Source organism: Protobothrops mucrosquamatus, unplaced genomic scaffold (genome assembly GCF_001527695.2).
Source record: "Protobothrops mucrosquamatus isolate PMUCROS unplaced genomic scaffold, P.Mucros_1.0 scaffold_142, whole genome shotgun sequence".
Classification (NCBI taxonomy): Eukaryota; Metazoa; Chordata; class Lepidosauria; order Squamata; family Viperidae; genus Protobothrops; species Protobothrops mucrosquamatus.
Window position 1 is genome coordinate 261255 of NW_015386218.1, and position 21025 is coordinate 282279.

The 21025-nt window shown below is 46.5% G+C and overlaps 2 protein-coding genes across 2 annotated transcripts in view; one reads left to right on the forward strand and one right to left on the reverse strand.

Annotated features, from left to right (window-relative positions):
* LOC114922160 (zinc finger protein 721-like) overlaps positions 1-3860 on the reverse strand; it is a 36936-nt gene extending 33076 nt beyond the window's left edge. Inside the window, exons 1-2 of the mRNA XM_029284640.1 lie at positions 2974-3860; positions 2745-2830 (exon numbers count right to left, since the gene is read on the reverse strand). Coding sequence (XP_029140473.1) covers positions 2745-2830; positions 2974-3804 — 917 coding nt within the window. The 5' untranslated portion in view covers positions 3805-3860. The remainder of the gene's footprint in view (positions 1-2744; positions 2831-2973) is intronic.
* Positions 1-21025, forward strand: part of LOC114922759 — a 360999-nt gene that overhangs the window by 236041 nt on the left and 103933 nt on the right. The window lies entirely within an intron of this gene.

Sequence of the window (21025 nt, forward strand, 5' to 3'; positions counted from 1 at the left end):
CAGAATTTGATTTCCTTGTGTTTATGTCATTTGCATAGTCACTATCGACATAACACTTTAATTTCAATTCCTCAGTAATCTGTATTTGAAGACCCAAATTTATGGTTCCCTTTAAATATCTGAGAACCCTTTTTACACCCATCCAATGTAACTTTGTAGGTGCAGCAGTAAAACGACTCAAAATGCTTACTGCGCAAGCTATGTCTGGTCTGGACCACTGTGATAGATATAACAAACTCCCTATTGCTGAGTGATATATCTCTTGATCACAGGTTTCACCTTTGTCCGCACTTAAACTATTATAAAAATCCGCACTCATGGGTGTGGGAGCAGTATTGCTATCTTTCATTTTATATTTTTCCAATAACTGCTCAATTTTTCTCCTTTGACTGAGAATATAACCACCTTTTTCATTTTTCTGTATCTCTACACCGAGATAATTTTTTATTTCTCCCAAAGTCTTTAATTCGAATTTCTTTAATTCGAATATTCCAACTTGTAACTCCCAGTACGCCTCCATCAGTGTCCCCATTTTTCATGAGCTGCGGGTTCCACTCACGACTCTTCCCGTTGGCTCTGTTGGATTTCCCAGTACTTGCTGACTGTAGATACTGTCCTCCAAGAGCTCCAAGCCGTGCACCAAGTGGTAAGAAGCCAACTAAAGACAGCCAAGGTGGACTATGAAAGATTCACAGATCGGCATCATAGAGATATTCCCAGACTAGCTGTGGGTGACAGTATTTGATTCTCCATGCAATACACCTGCTTACATCTCAGCCATCCAAAAAGCTTGATGACTGCTATTTGGGCCTGTTGGCGAAGCAGTGATCAATCTGATTGCTGATTCTGCCATGTACCATGAGAATCCACCCTATGTTCCATCAGTCGTTGCTAGTACCGGTACCACCAAGATCAGTAACCCCTCAAAAAGCAGAGGAGTATGAGTTGGAGCTTTGCCTTGCTCTAAAGACTGCCCTTGCCTTATACCTGGACTTCTGCCTTGCGGGCTTACTGGGTAATCTATGGGCTGTTGTTCGGGAGACTGAAGGTAGGGCCTGACTAGTCGGTGGAGGGCCATTTGTTTAATCTTCCCAAGACAAACAACTCTCTGGAGGCCTGCCTAGTCTTTCTCTCCTGGGTCATAACATCCACCTTGTTTGGGCAATGTGACCTGACCAAAAGGGAGGAAGAATTCTATGCTTTTACTATAGGGGTTTGGGTGGGTCGGGCCAGAGCTGGTTTTGCTTTCATTTGTGACAAAGTGACATACTTAATATTTACATTAAGAGATCAGAATGTCTCGAAGGTGTTTGCTTGGTTTCATCATTCGGAACCCTGACAAAAACTTTCCACTTAAAAATACTTTGTTTCTATTGCCTATCTCTTATCCCTATTTTACACAGTAGAAACAAGTCTTGAGTTCAATTATTTTAATGTCCAAGAAGCAGTAACTATTTTATGATTGGCAGCATAATGAGATATAGCAGGCGTTCTCGCACACATAGCAGGAGTACTTATCCCAACTGTATTTCTGGGCCGTTTCTGAAAGTACCTTCCCTTTGCTAATACTTCAGTTTGTCTTACAGCAACACACTTTAGTTCTCTTTAATATTATTTTGGAGCCAACATGAGAGGTGAGGAAAGATCACTACACAGTTAGGACACAGAGCCTACGAGTTGCATCTTCTAATTCAGCATCACTATAACCCCATTCTCCTTCAGGTTTTCTCTCTCAGCTATTACTTGCATTACATAATGTGACACAGGGTGGAAAGGCGGATTGTGACAAAATTAAGTAAAGGAAAGTTCAAACTATAATAAGGGATTCAGGACCAATTGCATTTTTACATGCAACTTTGCTCTTGTGGATATATTCATTACTTTCTTGCATCACTTCATTATTTCCTGCATCACTTAAATACTGACATCTATATATCACTTTCAGGCGTATTAATGTTCTTAATCTCCACTGGTTCTCATTTTTGACTTAGATGCCTAGTTAAAAGCATAAGAAAGGGTTGAGCCTTCACCTTGTCTTATTTGGATCATATCAAAGTAGACCTAGTATTTAATTATTATCCAAGTAGACCTTTGTATTAGATTTTAGATTACTATTCCTGTTGAGGCTCCTCCCACACTGAATTGATAAGGCTATTCTTGTGTGGTTCCATTGATGGGACTCCAGGCATTGACATCATTTTTTCCAAGTGTATCTTGTTATGGTAAGTAGAAGAAACACTGTCACTGAAGCTCTTTTTCTATTCCATGCAGTTGTAAGATTTGTCCCAAGGATGGAAACTTTTATGGGAAGTAAGGGAAACATCGAAATACTTTCCACACTCCATGCATTTGTGTTTTATTCCCTGTGTGGAGCATCTAATGGGAAGTAAGTTGACCTCTTAGACAAAAGGTCATTCTACACTCCATGTGAGGATTTCACTATGGGAACAAAGGTGAACGCTTCGAGTAGAACACTTTCCACACTCTATTAATTTAAATGACTTCTCCCGTGTGTATCCTTTTATGAGAAGTAAGACTGTTGCTTTGAGCAAAGCTCTTTCAACACTACATTCACTTAAATTGCTTCTCCACTATGTGGATTTTTTTATGGGAAGACCACTGGCCTGAGAAAAGTCTTTCCACACTCCATGCATTTAAATGGATTCTCTGTGTGGATCCTTTTATGGCAAATAAGATCACTGGCCTGAGCAAAGGTCTTTCCACACTCCATGCATTTAAATGGCTTCTCCCCTGTGTGGATCTTTTTATGTGAATAAAGATGAGAGCTTTGTGCAAATGTCTTCCCACACTCCATGCACCTATATGATTTCTCCCGTGTGGATCCTTTTGTGCACAATAAGTCGACTGCTATCAGCAAAGGTCTTTCCACACTTGGCGCATTTAGTGGCTTCTCCCCTGTGTGGATCCTTTTATGGGAAGAAAGCTGAGTGCTCCTAGCAAAGGTCTTTCCACACTTGGCGCATTTAGTGGCTTCTCCCCTGTGTGGATCCTTTTATGGGAAGAAAGCTGAGTGCTCCTAGCAAAGGTCTTTCCACACTCCATGCATTTGAATGACTTCTCCCCTGTGTGGATCTTATTATGGGAATAAAGATGAGCGCTTTGTGAAAAGGTCTTTCCACACTCCATGCATTTAAATGGCTTCTCCCCTGTGTGAATCCTTTTGTGCACAGTAAGTTGACTGCAATTAGCAAAGGTCTTTCCACACTCCATGCATTTAAATGGCTTCTCCCCTGTGTGGATTCTTTGATGGGCATTAAGATTACTTTTCCGAATAAAGGTCTTTCCACACTCCATGCATTTAAATGGCTTCTCTCCTGTGTGAATTCTTTGATGGGCAGTAAGATAATCATTCCGACTAAATGTCTTTCCACACTCCATGCATTTAAAAGGCTTCTCCCCTACGTGGATCATTTGATGGTAAGTAACGGAAGACTTTCGACAGAAGAGTTTTCCACAGTCAACACATTTGTATGGTCTCTCCCCTGTGTGAATCCTTTTATGGACAGTAAGTTGCCTGTTTTTTCTAAAATTCTTTCCCCATTCTAAGCATTTATAACGCTTCTCTTCTGTATCAATCCCTTTTTGAGATGTAAGGGACTTATTTCCAAGAGAAAGAGTGAAAGTCCCATTGTATTTTTTCCCATTGTGTCTACTTACGGCATCTTCGCCTTTGTTTTGGATTGGACAATGTTCATTCAAATGCAATTGAGCTTTGATTAACTTTACACTTTTCCCAATGCATTTCTTCTTTATTGTCCCTTGATGGAGAAGAAGATCTTGCATTGAAGCATGAATGGTTGATGGACTCTCCTGATTCCAATTATTCAACTCGTTTCTCTCATAATGTTCTTCTTCCATTTGTACTATACATTTCTTTATTCTTTCTTCATGGTGGATCACTTGGAATGGCTGCTCAGAATCTTTATTCTCCTGCCCATTATTGCCTCCAAAGGAAAAGAGAAATGAAAATGATAACAAGGTTAGGAGAAAAGATCAAATTGTAGAAAGTCAAGTGTATTACCTTCTACATTTTTGCAAAATTGCAATATACAGATAATCCCCGAGCTACAAATGTAATGGAGCCTGCCGATTACATTTGTACCTCGAGGATTTGTTAAATGGATCCCGTTCTATGAATGAGCCCCTCTGCCTATTCCACCCATACATTCGTAAAATGCCTTGTTTTCTAAGGAGTAGGCTGCTTCTCTTCACTCAGTGGGTAAATACTGCTAAAGTGAAGGTGCCGCTTGCAACAAGAGCAGGAAGAATGCTGCTCTTTCATTTTGGCCAATGGGGCTTTAGGAAGATGCAACGAGAGAAGCTGCTAAAACCTGGACTGTTTCTTTTCCCTCCTTTACCCTGACAATTAAAGGGCACAAAGTCTAAAACACACAGTGTCATGGCTGACATTCTGCAAGCCAACTATTGCAAGCTGAAAGTCTGACATTATCAACTGGGGAAAGGAAGACAGGATTGGAATGTAAGGAGGAAGCGGGGGTGGGATGGAAATCAAGCCATGCCAGCTCGAGGCATTAGAAGCATCAGCCAATCCAAACATCTGAATGCAGAACTAGAAAGCCTGCGAACCAAAGGTCCGTTCCCCAAGCAAAATCTAAACACCTAATTGGATATTAGCTTATAATAAGGGAATGGCAGAGAAAAAGGGAAAGTTAATTGCATCTTTTGCATGCGAAAATGCCAGATTCAGCTTCGCTGCTTTTGTAATCACTTTGGCTTTAATAAAATACTTTTTTGGCTAAACAAAGGGCTAGGGGGTGTTCCTTTCCTGGAACAGCAAGTTGGGATGGGCGACACACAGCTTCTCTTACAAATTTAGAAGTGCCAAAGCAAAGAAGGCTTTGTATTACACTGTATGCTAATACTTGCAAAATAAGGCAAACTTGCTGGCTCTCTCCACCAAACTAAGAGGTTATTGTTTTAATGCTGGAAAAAAGAAGGGTTTCACCTTACAAGAGAGAACTGCCGGTTCCCTCCCTCAGATTTAGCTGTGTTTGCTACTGCCGTAGGAAGAGAGGATTTTGCTTTACAAGCAAGAGCTGCTTGGAAACCGCCCCATATGCAAGCAGAAGAAGCTTTCAGTCTCCATCATTTCACTGTCTGGGTGAAAATTGTTTGGGGTGCTTAGCACCAAACTGCTGGGTAGCTAAAAAGCAGTTAAGGTGGGTTACCCACTTTCTACCAAAAACATGCTTAGCTTCTATTACTGGCCGCAAATCATAGTAACCTTCCACTCTCCACCATATTTCTCTGCCACCGTGGAGCTGGGGAGCTTGGCACACTACTGCCCAGCTCCACTCGCTTTTACAAAGCATTCATTCGCTAGCCTGCTTTCCATGTCCATCACATTTTTCGGTCACTGCGGAGCTGGAGAGCTTGGCATGCCACTGTCAAGATCCCCTCTCTTCCCCAAACCATTCCTTCAATAACCTGTTTTCCAGCTCGGTTGCATTTCTGCGCCGCCGAATCAGACCATCCAACGTCTCAGACACACACACACACACAAAAGATCTCGCAAAGTTGGAAGGTCTGAATTTTTTTTTTTAGCCCCACAAACATTTGTCTCCCTGCATGCGGCAATGGAGAAATGCAACCGAGCTGGAAAGCAAATTAGTGAAGGAATGCTTTGGGGAAGAGATGGGAGCTGGGTGGTGGTGCGCCAAGCTGTCCAGCTCTGCGGCGGTAGAGGAACACAACGAAGCTGAAAAGCAGGCTAGCAAATGCTTTGGGGAAGCAAGAGGAGCTGGGTGTTGGCACACCAAGCTCTCCAGCTCCATGGTGGCGGAGAAATACAACGGAGCTGTAAAACAAGTGGCAAGTAAACCCCCAATTGCTCCAGGTGCTGAAACAGGCCCGTCTCTCTCCACTAACTGCCCAGGCCCACTGGAGGGCAAAGCTGGCATCTACTGAAATGGGGTGGCATTCCAGCTTTGACGCGGAAGGGGCAGCCAGGCACAGGTGCTTCAGGCAGGATGCCTGGTAGCTTCAGCACCCTCCCCGACCCTCCAGGGCTCTGCCTGCTGCTTGGGTGGCTGTGTGGATAGAGCTGTGAAGGGGGCCAGGTGGTCGAAACTGCCACCCCAGGGACAATGCAGAGCTGCAGGCCTTCAGAGCTGCCGCAAATGAAACGGCAAACCGGGAGCAGGAAGCCTGAGGCGGCAGGACCAAAGCAGCAGGTGGAGGAGACAGCCTCCAGCAGACACATGATCTGAGGGGCAGGGCGGCAGGAATCCAAAAAAAGCCCTTCCAGCAGCGGACGTAGCTGATGCTCAGCAGCGGCAGAAGCCTTTTGCCATAACTCCCTCCTGGCTCTGAAACAGCAGAGGGGGACTGGGTAAGGGGACCGAGAACTCCACCTCAGGGAGGAGTGAAAGGAAAGAGGCAGGTGGGCAGCCGGATCATTGAAAGGGCAGGGAGAGATCACCAGTGAGGAGTGGCCTGGTTGCGGGGGCCCTGAGGTACGTGGGTATGGGACGCATGAGGCACCTCCCCCGTCACCTGCCTCACCGCATCTCATGGCGATGCCATGCACTCTCCTGCCCTGTTGCAGCCGCAAACAACCAGATGGTAGGACAGAGGCTTAACTAGGGATTATTTTTGGCATAGAGTTTATATTCGGTGCATGGATAAAAACCAAGCTAATGCTTATTTTTGGGGAAACACGGTATGCAAATCTCACTGAAAGTCAATTTTTAATTAAGGAATAATCAGGGGAAACAGTCAAGGAGATTTTAGGAGATAACATAAGATTTATTGGAATGGTTAATTTCAGCAGAGACCTGTGATAACTGAAACAATTTTGTAACAAGTCCTTTTTTTCTATCCAAACTAATTTCCATTTACTATTCATTTTCTCTTGCAAAAATCACATAGCTACAGAGCAAGAAACGGGTCCTTCTATTAGTGCTTATAAGCAAGTCCCCAAATTACAAATATTGCAGCAGCACGGCACTCGTTTTCCCTTATGAGCGACCGCAGAGGCTCTGCAACATTCACACTGGTTATTCCCTCCCTCCCCACCTCTACCCCTGGTCTCCGTAGGCACTAGGCCTTCAATACTCATCCCGCGAAGATTAAAATCCTTCACTTTCTTGGCTGTTACAGGCTTTCAATGCATTCACAGAGAACGAAGGCCTGAAGTAATGCAAGATCACGGGAGATCACTGGGGCAAGATCTCACGCTAGTGATCTTGTGTGATCACATACTATTTTAGGCCTCTGTTCTTGGCAACAGAGAACAGAACCGAAGCCGGGGACACTTCCCCCAGCCTCTGGAGGCTGGATCGGAGCATCGGAGGCCTTTTCCAAGCTGCTGACGCCTGGATCTGAGGCCGGGGGAACGCTTCTGTGGCTCCCCAGTGGCCCAATCTGGGTGCCACAGGCCTTTTCCAGATCGCTGCTACCTGCATCTGGAGAAGGCCTCCAGGGCCCGCATCAGGCTATTGGAGAGACATGGAAGAGTCCCCCGGCCTTAGAGCCAGGCAGCAGGAGGAACCGTAGCAGAGGAGATGGATCTTTTCAAGGTGAGTCTTGCACGGCAGGAAGGGAGGGGGAAGCTTGAGGTATCTTAGTGGGTTGAGGAGGCCTTGGGGACCTGTTCCATCACTAGGCCCTCCATGGCCTTCCCCACCCTGATACCTTATGTTCACTTAACGAGCCACATGCATCTTAATAAGCAAGGGAGTGATGTCCTTCAAGGTATGAGATTCCCACGGGTTTTCACAAGTGGAATGGGCAGGCTCCATTACATTCGTAACTCGAAGACTACTTGTACTGGTTAGCCCCTAATCCCAAGACTCAGGACAGAAATGAAAAGGAACAAAAGTTATTAACCCAAGAACCGGAAGAAATGACAACCCTTTCTAGGACAGATAAGAAAAAGCATCTGGGCTCAAGTAGCTGATATTGGTGTTATGTAGCTGAGCATCTCCTCAAGCCAAGAAGTTAGTTTATCACTGACAGATTGAAATAGAAATGGAAAAATTCAGCAGATGAGAAGTGGCACAGGAAGCATCTAAACAACCATAGACCTCTTTCCTTTTAGCTGTCCCAAAGATCTTATAAGAGGAGCTCTGGTGGTGCAGTGCCAGGAGTTCGATCCTGACCGGCTTGACTCAGCATTCCATTCTGAGTTTGGTAAAACGAGGATCCGGATTGTTGGGGGCAATATGCTGATATTGTACACCATTCACAGAGTGTGGTAAAGCACTGTGGAGCGATATGTATGTCTAAGTGCTATTGCTGTTGCTATTCCTTCCCTGGAGCAGGAGAAAGCCAGATATTTTTCCTTCTCCTTCCCAGGAGACGAGTTGGGGATTATTAATAAGAAATAGCTAATGGTAACTAACTACAAACTTTCTGAAACTCTCTGATTAATGAGTAGCAAATCCTTACCCAGAGAGGCCACGTTTGTATGATTTTCCAGCATGACTTCATTATGTAGTACTTTTTGGTCAGGATCCAGCTGAGACCACTCTTCCTTGGAGAAATACACAGCCACCTCTTCAAAGGACACAAGGTCACCCTGAACAAGGAAAAAGGAACAGAACAGGCCAAGGAGGATTCTCAAGATCTGGTCCATTGTTCACAAAATCCCAAAGTAAAGTTATGCACCAAGTTAAATGGCAGTAAATGGAGTATTCCAAGGTTTATGTGAGAAAATAAACAATCAAAAACCTTTGACTGAACAACTATCTGGGCAAGTTTTATCAAGTTGATCGATTCTGCAGAACTTTGAATGCCTTTCAATAAAGTAATTCTACTACTGGCTCAATGGATCTGTCTGACTATAGCACTGGTGGCGAACCTATGGCATATGTGCCAGAGGCGGCACTCAGAGCCCTCTCTGTGGGCATGCGTGCGATGCCCCGGAGATGGAAACTGTCCCTCTTCAACCAGCCGCCCGCTAACTTGCTGAGGTCCCACGTGGCCAGATGCATCTCAGCATGGCTGGTTTCCCTCTCCCCCGACCCATCCCTCCTGGCCTCGCATGCTCTCCTTTTCCTGGGCACGACCCACTGCATCGCCTCCTCAGCTGGCTTCTGTGTGCGGGGGCCAATGGTGTCAGGCAGCAGCTGCCCCAGCCCCTGCGTTGCCTTACCCTGCGACAATGGCATCCCTGCCCTGCCTTGCCACACCCTGCAGGACGAGCCTCCTGCCCATCGCCCCACCTGCCAGAGACCCCCTGGATCTCCCACAACCCTGCCTGGCTCCCACAGGCATCCCTCCCCACGAGTAACATCGAGGTAACCATGCTCACCTTGGCCACACCCACCCAGTCTGCCATGATCACCACAGCCACGCCCACCCAGTGGACCATACCCACCTGGCACCCGGCAATAAATAAGTGGGTTTTGGGTTGCAGTTTGGGCACTCAGTCTCTAAAAGGTTCACCATCACTGATATATAATCTATCAATCTGAGTCCCAAAGGTGCTTTTTCAAGAGGTAACTGGACTTTCTTGTTTTTGTTTGAAGACATTTTGCTTTTCATCCAAGAGGCTTCTTCAGAACTGAAGAATATTCTTGAATAAAAAGCAAAATGACTTCAAAGAAAAACAAGAACGTCCAGTTGCCAACTGAAAAAGCACCTTTGGAACAACCATGACCTGGATGACTGAGAATCTCCATAGTCGGAGCTAACAACTGAACCAGAAAAAACAGAGGAGAAAATTACTTGGGAAAAGAATTACAAAAAGAATGGGTCTCTGTTTAGCATTTGCTGCCACTGTGATATGTTTCTCCTTTTTCTTGAAGGACTTTTTCTAAAAAAATACTTCTTTTAAAAGCCTATTTAGAAGACTAGCTAGCAGAACGAATTAACTAGTAGTCCTTAAAAAAAATCCTAAACAGAATTTGACGGTAGAAATGACATATCATTATGTCACGACAACAGTCTTCGGAGGAAACTAAGTTGGCAATCCTCGTTGAAGTTGGGCAAAAGGTAAACGTTGAACTTGGGTGATAAGGGAAAGGGTACAACGAGTCCTTGTGTTTTTATTAGGTCAGTTTTACCCCGTCCCCCTTACCTTCCTCTCTCACCAGATGTGTAGTCGAAGAGAAGAACTTCCTTTCCCTCTGATGTTTAACCCATACAGATCAAATTACTTCTCTTCCTTGAGGGGGGACATGATAGCAGTGTTCCAATATCTCAGGGGCTCCACAAAGAAGAGGGAGTCAAGCCATTTTCCAAAGCGCCTGAAGGCAGGACAAGAAGCAACAGGTGGAAACTAATCAAGGAGAGAAGCAACCTAGAACTAAGGAGAAACTTCCTGACAGTTAACAATTAACCAGTGGAACAACCTGCCTCCAGAAGCGGTGAATGCTCCAACACTGGAAGTTTTTAAGAAGAAACTGGACAGCCATTTGTCCAAAATGATATAGGGTTTCCTTCCTGAGCAGGGGGTTGGACTAGATGACCTCCAAGGTCCCTTCCAACTTTACTACTACTACTACTACTACTACTACTACTACTACTACTACTAAATCTAATAAATTAATTTCCATAACTTACTTGATTTGGAGGTTCAACCACTGTTTCTGCTCCATCATAAACACCAGAAAACCCCATCCTTTGTTTCTCTGTGAGTAATAGAGAATTTTAAAATACATCATAACTAACAAAATAGGAGGTATTCTACAGAAGGGAAGAGATAGAAAAGGTAAGGTAGCTGGGACCTCTCTGAAATATGGAGGACCTTCCCTTTACCTGAGGTGTCCTCTTTTTGAGATATCCTCCTGAAAAACAGCTCCTGAAGGGGATCTGATGGATTCCACTTTCCCTCAGGATCTCTGATCTCCACAGTGAAATAGGAGGAAGGAGAAAGAAGAATTAATGGATTAATTAATTGTTCTCTGAACACAACCTAAAAGTCTCCCCAATATCCATCAATGAGACTGAGGGAGAAATGAATGGAATAATGTCCTACAAAACTGGTGGGACATCTCCACATACTATGAACACCCGAGAAGTCTGGGAAGGAGCGATAAAGAATTCAAAGAAAATCTTTATTTCATTCTGGGTTCCCTAGATGAAGGTCTCTCACCTGCAACTCCACTTGTTCTTTCTTCTCCTCCGCCTGGCTCAAGAGGAGACCTTCAGCTAGGGCCACTGCCTGGGAACTAGTCTCTGCTCCGCACTCCCGCACCCAGCTCTCCATCTCTGGGGGCAGGATAGCCAGGAGCTGCTCCAGAACAACCAGGTCCAGCATCTGGGCTTTGGTGTGCTTTTCTGGTCTCAGCCATCGCCTACAGAAGTTGTGGATTTGGTTGCAAAGTCCTCGGGGACCCTCAGCCTTCTGGTATTGGATGCTCCTGAAGTTCCAGAGTTGAACTTCTGAATGGATGGATTCCTTCTGTACGATCTTCTGCCCAGTTCTTAAACAGCCTTCCCCACAACTTCCAAGCTGAATGGCAAAGGGGCCTTTTCCAATTCCCTCACTTGCTAAAAGTTGTATCTCCATTCTTTTTCTGTTCTGTAATGCAACTCCAAATGGGTTCAAGGAATCTCGTGGATCTCCAAATGCTTTTTATTCATAGGATTCTTCCTCTAGCCTCAGGACTGACTATAGTACAGCCCTCTTTAGCCAAAAGACAATTTTGAAGATATACAAATGGCTTGCAGGTTGTATTTCTGAGATGGAAAGAAATCCAAGAATTAGAAAGTGTGGACTTAACCAGTGAAACAACACGTGAAGATGCTGTCCTGTCCAATCCTCCTCCTAAGACAGGCTGAACTGTGGAAGATCTGACCCTAGTTTAATCTTTGGTCTCCAGAGGTTGTTTCCCACTTCTTAGCCTAATCCAGCCTTGGTCCAACGCGGCCAGTTCCAGAAGTTCAGACTTCCAGCCTTAAACCCAGAGCCGGCAGGACGACTTCCGGCTAGCCTCCCCCTTCCCCCCCCATGCAGAGGAAATGGGGGGAAACGGCCCCTGCCTTCTGACGACCCCTATTTCTCTCCTTTGCTCCACCCCCGCCGCCTGGCCCCTGCATGGGAAAGGGCAGCAGGGGAACATGGGATCCATGACTCCCACCCCGAGGGAAGACTTGGCCGGCCGCCACTCACGGAATTCGGGAGTCTCGTCGAGATGCGCGCCCCGACAAGGCTTCCCGGCAACCTCTGAGCTTCCGGCAAAGGCCCCGCCCCCACCTCTCAGCGGAGGGAGGGGGAAGAACCGAAAGAGAAGCCTCTTGCTAGGAACGTTCCTTGTGGCACAGAAGGAGTCATGCGCATGCTCGGTTCACTCCTGAGGCTAAGAGCGCCCCTTGGTGGGCTCTGCGCGAAGTGCCAGGATTCCCCGGAAAGGCGGGAAAGTGAAAGATCATTTGAGGGGAAGGGGAGGACAGCGATGATGGGCTTGGGAGTAGGAGAAAGGCCCCTCTTGGGCTCGCCGAAGAAAAAGAAATATCTAAAAACCAGTCCCCAAATGGATTAAAAAGCTCAAACTGATAGATATTCCAGAAATTTTACCTCACAACGAGGCTGCTTGGTGGAGAAAGAGGGGTCAAATGGCGTTTCCTCTGTGACTGGAGAAAACATGGGATTGCAAAAAGGAAGAAAAGAAAATAAGGGAAAAGGAATATGAATTTCAGATATCATGAGAGGGGAAATGAAAACATTTTTATATAAGGATGGAGTTGAGGATTCACCTCAGGAAATGGGAGTAGGATGGTTGACCTTTGGGGAAGGGAAGGCAAGGGGGATCTCATTAGGTCATGAATAAAGAGGGGGATTTTATTTTTTCGCTTTATTCTCGACTTTTGACTTCCTAGTCTACTTTCTTATATGGACATCTACTCCGGGACCCCTAGTCTCCTTCCCAGTATACACCTCTATCCTGGGTCCACACCAACACTACCTATACCCTCACTCCTTCTACATAAGACTCTTCTTTGTAAATGATAATTTAAGAATTTTGTTGAAAAAGAAATAAAGCTTTTTTTCCTTTCTGCTGAGGGTTTTGCAGACAAGCTTGTTAACAGTTGACATGTTAGGGGGGCTGCGTGGGATGGGGTGTGCAGGGACAGATTCACAGGTTTAACCACTTAGCCAGGATGCTGCCTTCATTTACAAGAAATGGTAACAACCACATAGCTGGAACAGGAAACTAGAAGCTTTAGGGAGCTGCAATCCAGGTAAGCAATCAATATTATATATCAGTGGTGGCGAACCTATGGCACAGTTGCCAGAGGCGGCACTCAGAGCCCTCTCTGTGGGCACACGTGCCGTCACCCTAGTCCTAGGCCTTCAGTTGGGTTTTATAAAATCTTTTTGCTTTAGGCCTCTGCCGCTGTGTGCAAAAAAAAAAAAAAGGTTCAATCAGTCAATTTCAACTTCTCGTGGGAAAAAAAATATCTGGCAAAGTTGGAATTGATTGAACTTTTTAGTCCCACCCAGTCTGCCGTTACCACTGCAGCCACGCCCACCCAATGGGACACACGCAGCCAATGGGACACACCCACCTGGCACCCAACGATGCATAAGTTGGTTTTAGGTTACAGTTTGGGCACTCAGTCTCTAAAAGGTTCGCCATCATTGTCCTAGTCCTTAGCACACCATAGAAGGGCAAAATATGGTCCCAATGCTTGAAAAATCTTTTGCTTCTGCATTTCAAGGGCTTTTGGTCATTCTGTCTCCTTTTGTAAGAGAGGAAATTTTCATCCTGAAGCTCTTTCCACACTTTTTAAGATTTTCTGATTGATTAGAAAGCTACATGAGTCGCATGCTATGGCAATGTAAAGTTACCAATACTCCATTAACTAATTCTACCTCGTTATCTTGTAGGTTGATAACTACCACCTCTTGATATGTTTTTACTATGCTAATGTTAAACTTTGTTTACCTCCAGGCCTCCTATGCTAATAGCACCTGGAGTCATATACTGTTCCACAGTACTTTACACCTTTTTCTAAGCCTTTTACAGAGTCAGCCTATTGCCCCCAACAATCTGAGTCCTCATTTTACCGAACTCGGAAAGATGAAAAGCTGAGTCAACCTTGAGCCAGTGAGAATCAAACTGCTGAACAGCAGGCAGGTAGCAGAAGTAGCATGCAATACTGCATTCTAATCACTGCACTACCAAATTGAAGGGATTTTATTGTGCTTATGATTTTAGTATGTTTAAGTTTGACATTAGCATTTATTTTATATATAGTAACCATTATATATTGATACTTATAGTGTTATCATGTAATCATTGTTTTGTTATTTTGTAATCATTATTTTGTAGTTAATTGCTTGATCAGATGCTTTATATATATATTGGAAAAGTAAGGGCTTCATGCTTTAGGTCAGTGGTTCTCAACCTTTTTAATGTCGCGACCCCCAACCGGTCGTAAGTCGAGGACTACCCAACCGGTTGTAAGTCGAGGACTTTCCCTGCCCGGGAGCGCCGCGCATGCGTGGTTCTGCCCCCTGTGCCGGCCGAGGCGTAGCTGGCAAGCAGCAGAGATGGAGCAGGCTGACCACCAGCTGGCCCAGCCCAAGGGAGGTAAGGCACCCGCCAGAAAAGGGGAAAAAAATGGCAAACAGCCTTGCTTGGCGACACCCGTGAAATGGTCGATCGACCCCAAATGGGGTCGCGACCCATAGGTTGAGAACCGCTGCTTTAGGTACAGGTGATTGCTTATATCAGTGGTGGCGAACCTTTTAGAGACCGAGTGCCCAAACTGCAACCTGAAACCCACTCATACATCGCCGTGTGCCGGGGGTGTGGCCAAGTGGGCATGGCCACAAAATGGGCATGGCCAAGTGGGTGTGGTCACCGAATGGGCGTGGCCACCTCGATGTTGCTCCTGGGGAGAGATGCCTGTGGGGGCCAGGCAGGATTGGGGGCGATCCAGGGATTCTCTGGCGGATGAGGCAGTGGGTAGGAGGCTCGTCCTGCAGGGTGAAGTAAGGCAAGAGAGGGGGCAGGGCAGGGGTGCCATTGCTGCGGGGCAAGGCAAGGTGAGGCAGGGGCTAGGGCAGGTTGCAGACAAAGGGGGGCTCCGGTGAGGAGGAGGTGGAAGATTTAAGCAAGCTTGGCACCGGAGCCTTGGCTAAGCTGATGGCTCTACTTCACTGGAAGCAAAAGCACGGTAAAATAAGTGGGCTCGACCTCTCTAGGCACCAGGCTCCACGGCAGCGTAGCTCCTCCCCCTTCTCTGGCTTCGGGGGCTCTTGCTGAAGAGAGAGAGAGAAGCAGGGGAGAGGCGACCGGCTCGCTTATCGGAAGAGGACGGACGGACGGACAGCAGACAGCCAGCCCGGCTCGCCTGGGCTGTCGCGTGTTGCCTGCAACATTCGGAAAGCTCTTCTTCCTCCGCACGTGCCGCTTCTCCTTACTCCCTGCGCGGCTGAGGATGCGAGACTCCCGCCTGGTCGGCTGCCTGGCTCCAGTTTCCTTGTTTGCCGTGACCCCTCGCCCCAGCCCGCCGTGCCAGCTGCTGGGCTGGGCGGGGGGTTGCTGAACCCTTTGCATGGGGTGGCCGCCGCTGCCTCTGGCCTTGGTCCGTCTCTCCGCTGCTGCGCCTGGTGCCGGGAAAAATGCCCCGGCAGGAGCTGCCTTTGCCCGAAGGCTGGGAGGAAGCTTGCGACTACGACATCGACCACACCACCAAAACCACCAGCTGGGTCGACTCACGGGACAGGTGAGGAAGGACGGACCGGAGGAGGCTGAGCCAGTCGGATGGGGAGGAGCCTGCGCTCTAAGGGCGACAGGTGCCTGGAGCAGGCTGTGCCTTGGTAGGGATAGGAAGAACTTGGCCGCGGAAAGTACGTGGGCCCAGGAACGCGTGTGCGTGTTTGTCCGCTTGTCAGGCCGCTCTCTCCCTCCCCCTAGTATTGTTCCTGGCAGGTCAGGATGGTTTGAGAGCGATCTCTGAAGATTTGGGCCAGTATTAGGCAGGCGGAGAGGGCGCGGAGCGGGCTGCACGAGGGGAAGCCGGTTGCAAATTTATGGGAAATGCTGGCGGCCGCGGGGTGTTTTATAGCCACTGGGCCGGGCTCTTTGGACTCGGCCTTCCCCGGTGGCCCCCGGCTTGTCTGCTGCGATCAGTGGCAGGCGGAGAGGGTGCGGGGTGGGCTACACAAGGGGAGGCCAGCTGCAAAATTACGAGAAGTGCCGGCGGCCGTGGGGTGTTTTTTAGCTGCTGGGCCGGTTGCGAAATTGCAGGAAATGCAGGCAGGGTGTTCTGGGGCCGCTGGGGTGTCCGGTGGCCAAGCAGAGGAAGCTCAGCGGCAGGCCAGAGACGAAACTTACCGCTTTTACTTGTTCTTTCTCTTGCTTTCTGCCGCTTGTTCTCTGTCTCGCTTTCTGCCACATGCTCCGAAACCGAAACTTCCTTAGTTTATATAGAAAAAAGATGCGCATGGAGGCAGGAACGGCTCTGCGTGCCATCAGGAACGGCTCTGCATGCCACCAGTGGCATGCGTGCCATAGGTTCGCCACCACTGGCTTATATGAAAAGAGCACAATATGGGGAGGGGGAAAAGGAGTTACGGATGGAGCCTGGGTTGCTGTGTATGAGTCATCATCTAGGAATTATTTTTTTGTGCCATCTTATACCTAGTACCAAGACCTGATCTTTTTGTTCTGAAAAGGTATAAAAGGTGGAAGACATCTTTTCTGGTTGTTGCCTTCATCTCTCTACTAGCCACGAAGAGAGATGGGGTCACCCAACTCTATTTTGATCAAAATAAAAGTTGTTTGCTTGCTGAAACCTCGGCTCAGGAGTTTCTTTGGCTCTTTTAAATTCCTGAGTAATGCTGGGGCAATTGTGAGGCTAAGTGGAAAACCTTACAAAATAATAAACCAAATAATAAACGCTGTAGACATAGTATACTTAGACTTCAGTAAGGCATTTGACAAAGTAGACCACAACCTACTGTTTAGTAAGCTAGAAAAGGGTGGGATAGACAACACCATCAGATGGATCTGTAGCTGACTGACACGCTGAACTCAGCGAGTAGTCCTCAACGGTACTACATCCACATGGAGAGAAATAAGCAGTGGGGTACCACAAGGCTCCGTCTTAGGCCCAGTACTCTTCAATATCTTCATTAATGACTTAAATGAGGGAATAGAAGGGGAACTCATCAAATCTGCAGATGACACTAAACTGGCAGGAATAGCCAACACCCCAGAAGACAAGCTCAGCAGCCAGAAAGATCTTGACAAACTTAAACAATGGACCCTACCCAACAAAATGTGTTTTAATGTGGAGAAAAGCAAAGTTTTACATTTAGGCAGGAAAAATCAAAGATTTAAGTACAGATTAGGCAAGACGTGGCTTAAAAACAATAACTGTGAGAGGAACATTGGAGTCCTAGTCGACGATCACTTAACTATGAACCAGCACTATGTTGCAGCAGCCAAAAAAGCTAATACAATCCTAGTTTGTATAAACAGAAGCATAGAATCAATATCATGCGACATATTAGTACCACTTTATAAAACCCTATTAAGACCACACCTGGAATACTACAACCAATTTTGGTCACCATACTACAAAAAATATGTTGAGACCTTGGAAAAAGTTCAGAGAAGATGATCAAAGGCCTGGAGACAAAAACATATGAAGAATGGCTGCAGGACTTAGGTTTGGCTAGTCTAAAGAAAAGAAGAAATAGGGGAGACGATAGCAGTATTCCAGTATTTGAGGGGCTGCCACAAAGAAGAGGGGGTCACATTATTCATCAAAGCACCAGAGGGAAGGACAAGAAACAATGGTTGGAAACTGATCAAAGAGAGAAGCAACCTGGAATTAAGGAGAAACTTCCTAATAGCGAGGACAATTAACCAGTGGAACAGCTTGCCTCCAGATATCGGGTGTGTTCCATCACTGGAGATTTTTAAAAAGAGACTAGACAGTTACTTGTCTGAGATTGTATAGGTCAGGGGTAGGCAACCTTGGCTCTTTTATGACTCGTGGACTTCAACTCCCAGAATTCCTGAGCCAGTATGGCTCAGCTTGGAAACTTTCCCTTTTCCCTCAGTATGGCTGGCATGTCTGCTTTAAAGGATTATTGTGTTGACAAATCAGACATTGCTTGATCATTGTGAGGGCCTTGTCATAGATTCCAGGACAAAAATAGTCCTTTATAAGAAATTCAGCCATGGCCTTGTAATCCCAATGAATACTTGCATGCAATTCTCTTAAGAGAGCCCATAATTTGTGTTCAGGGAGAAGGCGTTTCCTGTCCTTCTCCAGCCAATGTCCATGATAAACAGCATCCATTTGATAAGCTCAGTGTCATGCCTCTGTCGGAGCCTGAATCTGCTGAGGAAAATGAGCTGGAAAGGGACCCTATGGAAGTGGAGGGAGAGGTGTCTGTGGCTTCAGAGGAATGTGGGGAAGAGCAGGCCAAGGCAGGCCAGAGGCTTTCAGGATTGGGACAGATGAACATAATAGATAGATCAGGTGATGAGGCCACCCCCTCCTGATCCTAGAGCACGGAGAGTGGAGAGGAGGGAACAATGCAGGCAGGCTCAACTACTCAGGAGAGTACCCCACCCATCTCCACAAGTTATACCTGGAGACTGAGACTTAAGAAGATGCTGTGGGGAGGGGCATTTGTTGGGAAGAAATGCTGATTTCTTGGAGGCAAGCTTGTATTTCCACAGACTTGTTAGCTTTTGGATGTATGTTTCATTTCTTGTTATCTACGTGGCCTTGAGTAAATTACTCTTCTAATCTAACTGTATGTGAAACTACTTCCAACCAGAGGCTGCTGAAGGTGGGTGTGTCTTACTTTGTTCTGGGGCTTAGTACACATTTGTTTCCCGCTTTGCTGCCCTGACTGCTCTCTTTTCAAATCTGTTAAAGAAAGTGTTGGAATGCTGAGGAGCAGGGAGGCTTCGATGCCATTAAGGCCACATTCACCTCTGAGCCCATCCTCAAGCATCTTGATCCCTTTAGGCCATTTGTGGTGAAGACAGATGTGTGGGATATGACTTTTGGGGCAGTGCTTTTGCAGGCCTATGCACCCGCAGGCATCTTGTTCCCGTGTGACTATTCCCGGAAGTTGTTGGCACCAGAGTGGGATTATACCATTTGGGAGAAGGAGTTGTGGCAGCACTTGGAGGGAGCCCACCACCAAGTTGAGGTTTGAACTGACCATCAGAACCTAGAGCACCTATAGACTGCTAGGATGCTGAACCAGCGGCAGGGGCAATGGTTGCTATTATTTGCATGGTTCGACTTTTGGGTGACATATGTTCCTAGCAGGTGGAACCAGTGCATGGACACGCTGTTCTGCTAGCCCGAGTTCACCTGAAAGGAGGATAAGATCATGTCCAGAAGAGACTAGACAGTCACTTGGCTGCAATGGTATTGGTTCTCGTACTTGAAAAGAGGGCTGGACAAGAAAACTTCCATTGTCCCTTCCATTGTCCTTCTATTCTAAAATGGTTTATGGCCACCAAGGAGCCTGTGGACATATGGGTCAGGATTCACAAGGAACAGCAACAGAATCCATTCGTAATGACTGATCACCTTGAGTTGGCTGGTGACAGGAGGAATGGATGTACAGAGAACCTGTTGCATTTTAGTGACTGCTTCTATGTTCCTGCGGAACCCCTCTGTGGTATCATCTTGAGACAATGTCACGACAGCCCAGCGGCAAACCACTTTGAGGTCTTCAAGATGTTATACCTGGTCTCCAGGACATTATGGTGGCAGGCCAAATATTTGCCCCATAGTCCGTTGCAGCAGTTGCCCATGCCAAAGACCGTGGGAGGTGGTGTCATTGGATTTCATTATGGATTTGCCCCCATTGAAAGGTGCTATCACAATACTGATTGTTGTGGACATGCTCAATGAAGATAGCTCATTTTATCCTGTGTGCAGGTCTTGTCACCACTCGAGCAACAGCCCACCTGTTCATTGCCTATGTATTCCGGCTGCAAGATCAACCGGACCTGGTAGTGTCTGACTGGGGTGTGCAGTTCATGGCACGCTTCTGACAGATGCTACTAATGGAACTGAAGTTCCAAGCGTGTCTCTTTTCCGCCCATCACTTGGAAACCGATGGGAGACAGAAAGAGTGAACGCCATCCTGGAATAGTACCTCAGATTTTTCAGAAACCAACAGCAGGACAATTGGGCAGAGGTGCTGGCATTGGCGGAGTTCACTTGTAACTCCCAGCACGCCTCCATCAGTGTCACCATTTTTCATGAGCTGCGGGTTCCACTCACGACTCTTCCCGTTGGCTCTGTTGGACTTCCCAGTACCTGCTGACTGTTGATACTGTCCTCCAAGAGCTGCAAGCCGTGCACCAAGTGGTGAGGAGCCAACTAAAGATAGCCAAGGTGGACTATAAAAGATTCACAGACTGGCATCATAGGGATGTTCCCAGACTAGCTGTGGGTGACAGTGTTTGGTTCTCCACGCAGTACCTGCTTACATCTCAGCCATCCAAAAAGCTCGATCACTGCTATTTGGGCCTGTTTCCAGTCGAAGCAGTGATCAATCTGATTGCTTTTTGGCTCATTCTGCCGCGTACTATGAGAATCCACCCAGTGTTCCATCGGTCATTGCTGGTACTGGTAATGGGCAATAGTCTGCATTGACAGGCTCCACTGCCACCAGGATCAATAACTCCTCAAAAAGCAGAGGAGTACGAGGTTTCCAAAAGTACTTTCCCTTTGCTAATACTTCAGTTTGTCTTACAGCAGCACATTTTAGTTCTCTCTTTAATATTATTTTGGAGCCAACATGAGGTGAGGAAAGATCATTACACAGTTAGGACACAGAGCCTACGAATTGCATCTTCTAATTCAGCATCACTATAACCCCATTCTCCTTCAGGTTTTCTCTCTCAACTATTACTTGCATTAGATAATGTGACACAGGGCGGAAAGGCAGATTGTGACAAGATTAAGGAAAGCTCATGCTATAATAAGGGATTCAGGACCAATTGCATTTTTACATGCAATTTTGCTTTTCTGGATATATTCATCATTTCTTGAAATGATTGGGGAATCTGCATCACTTAAATACTGA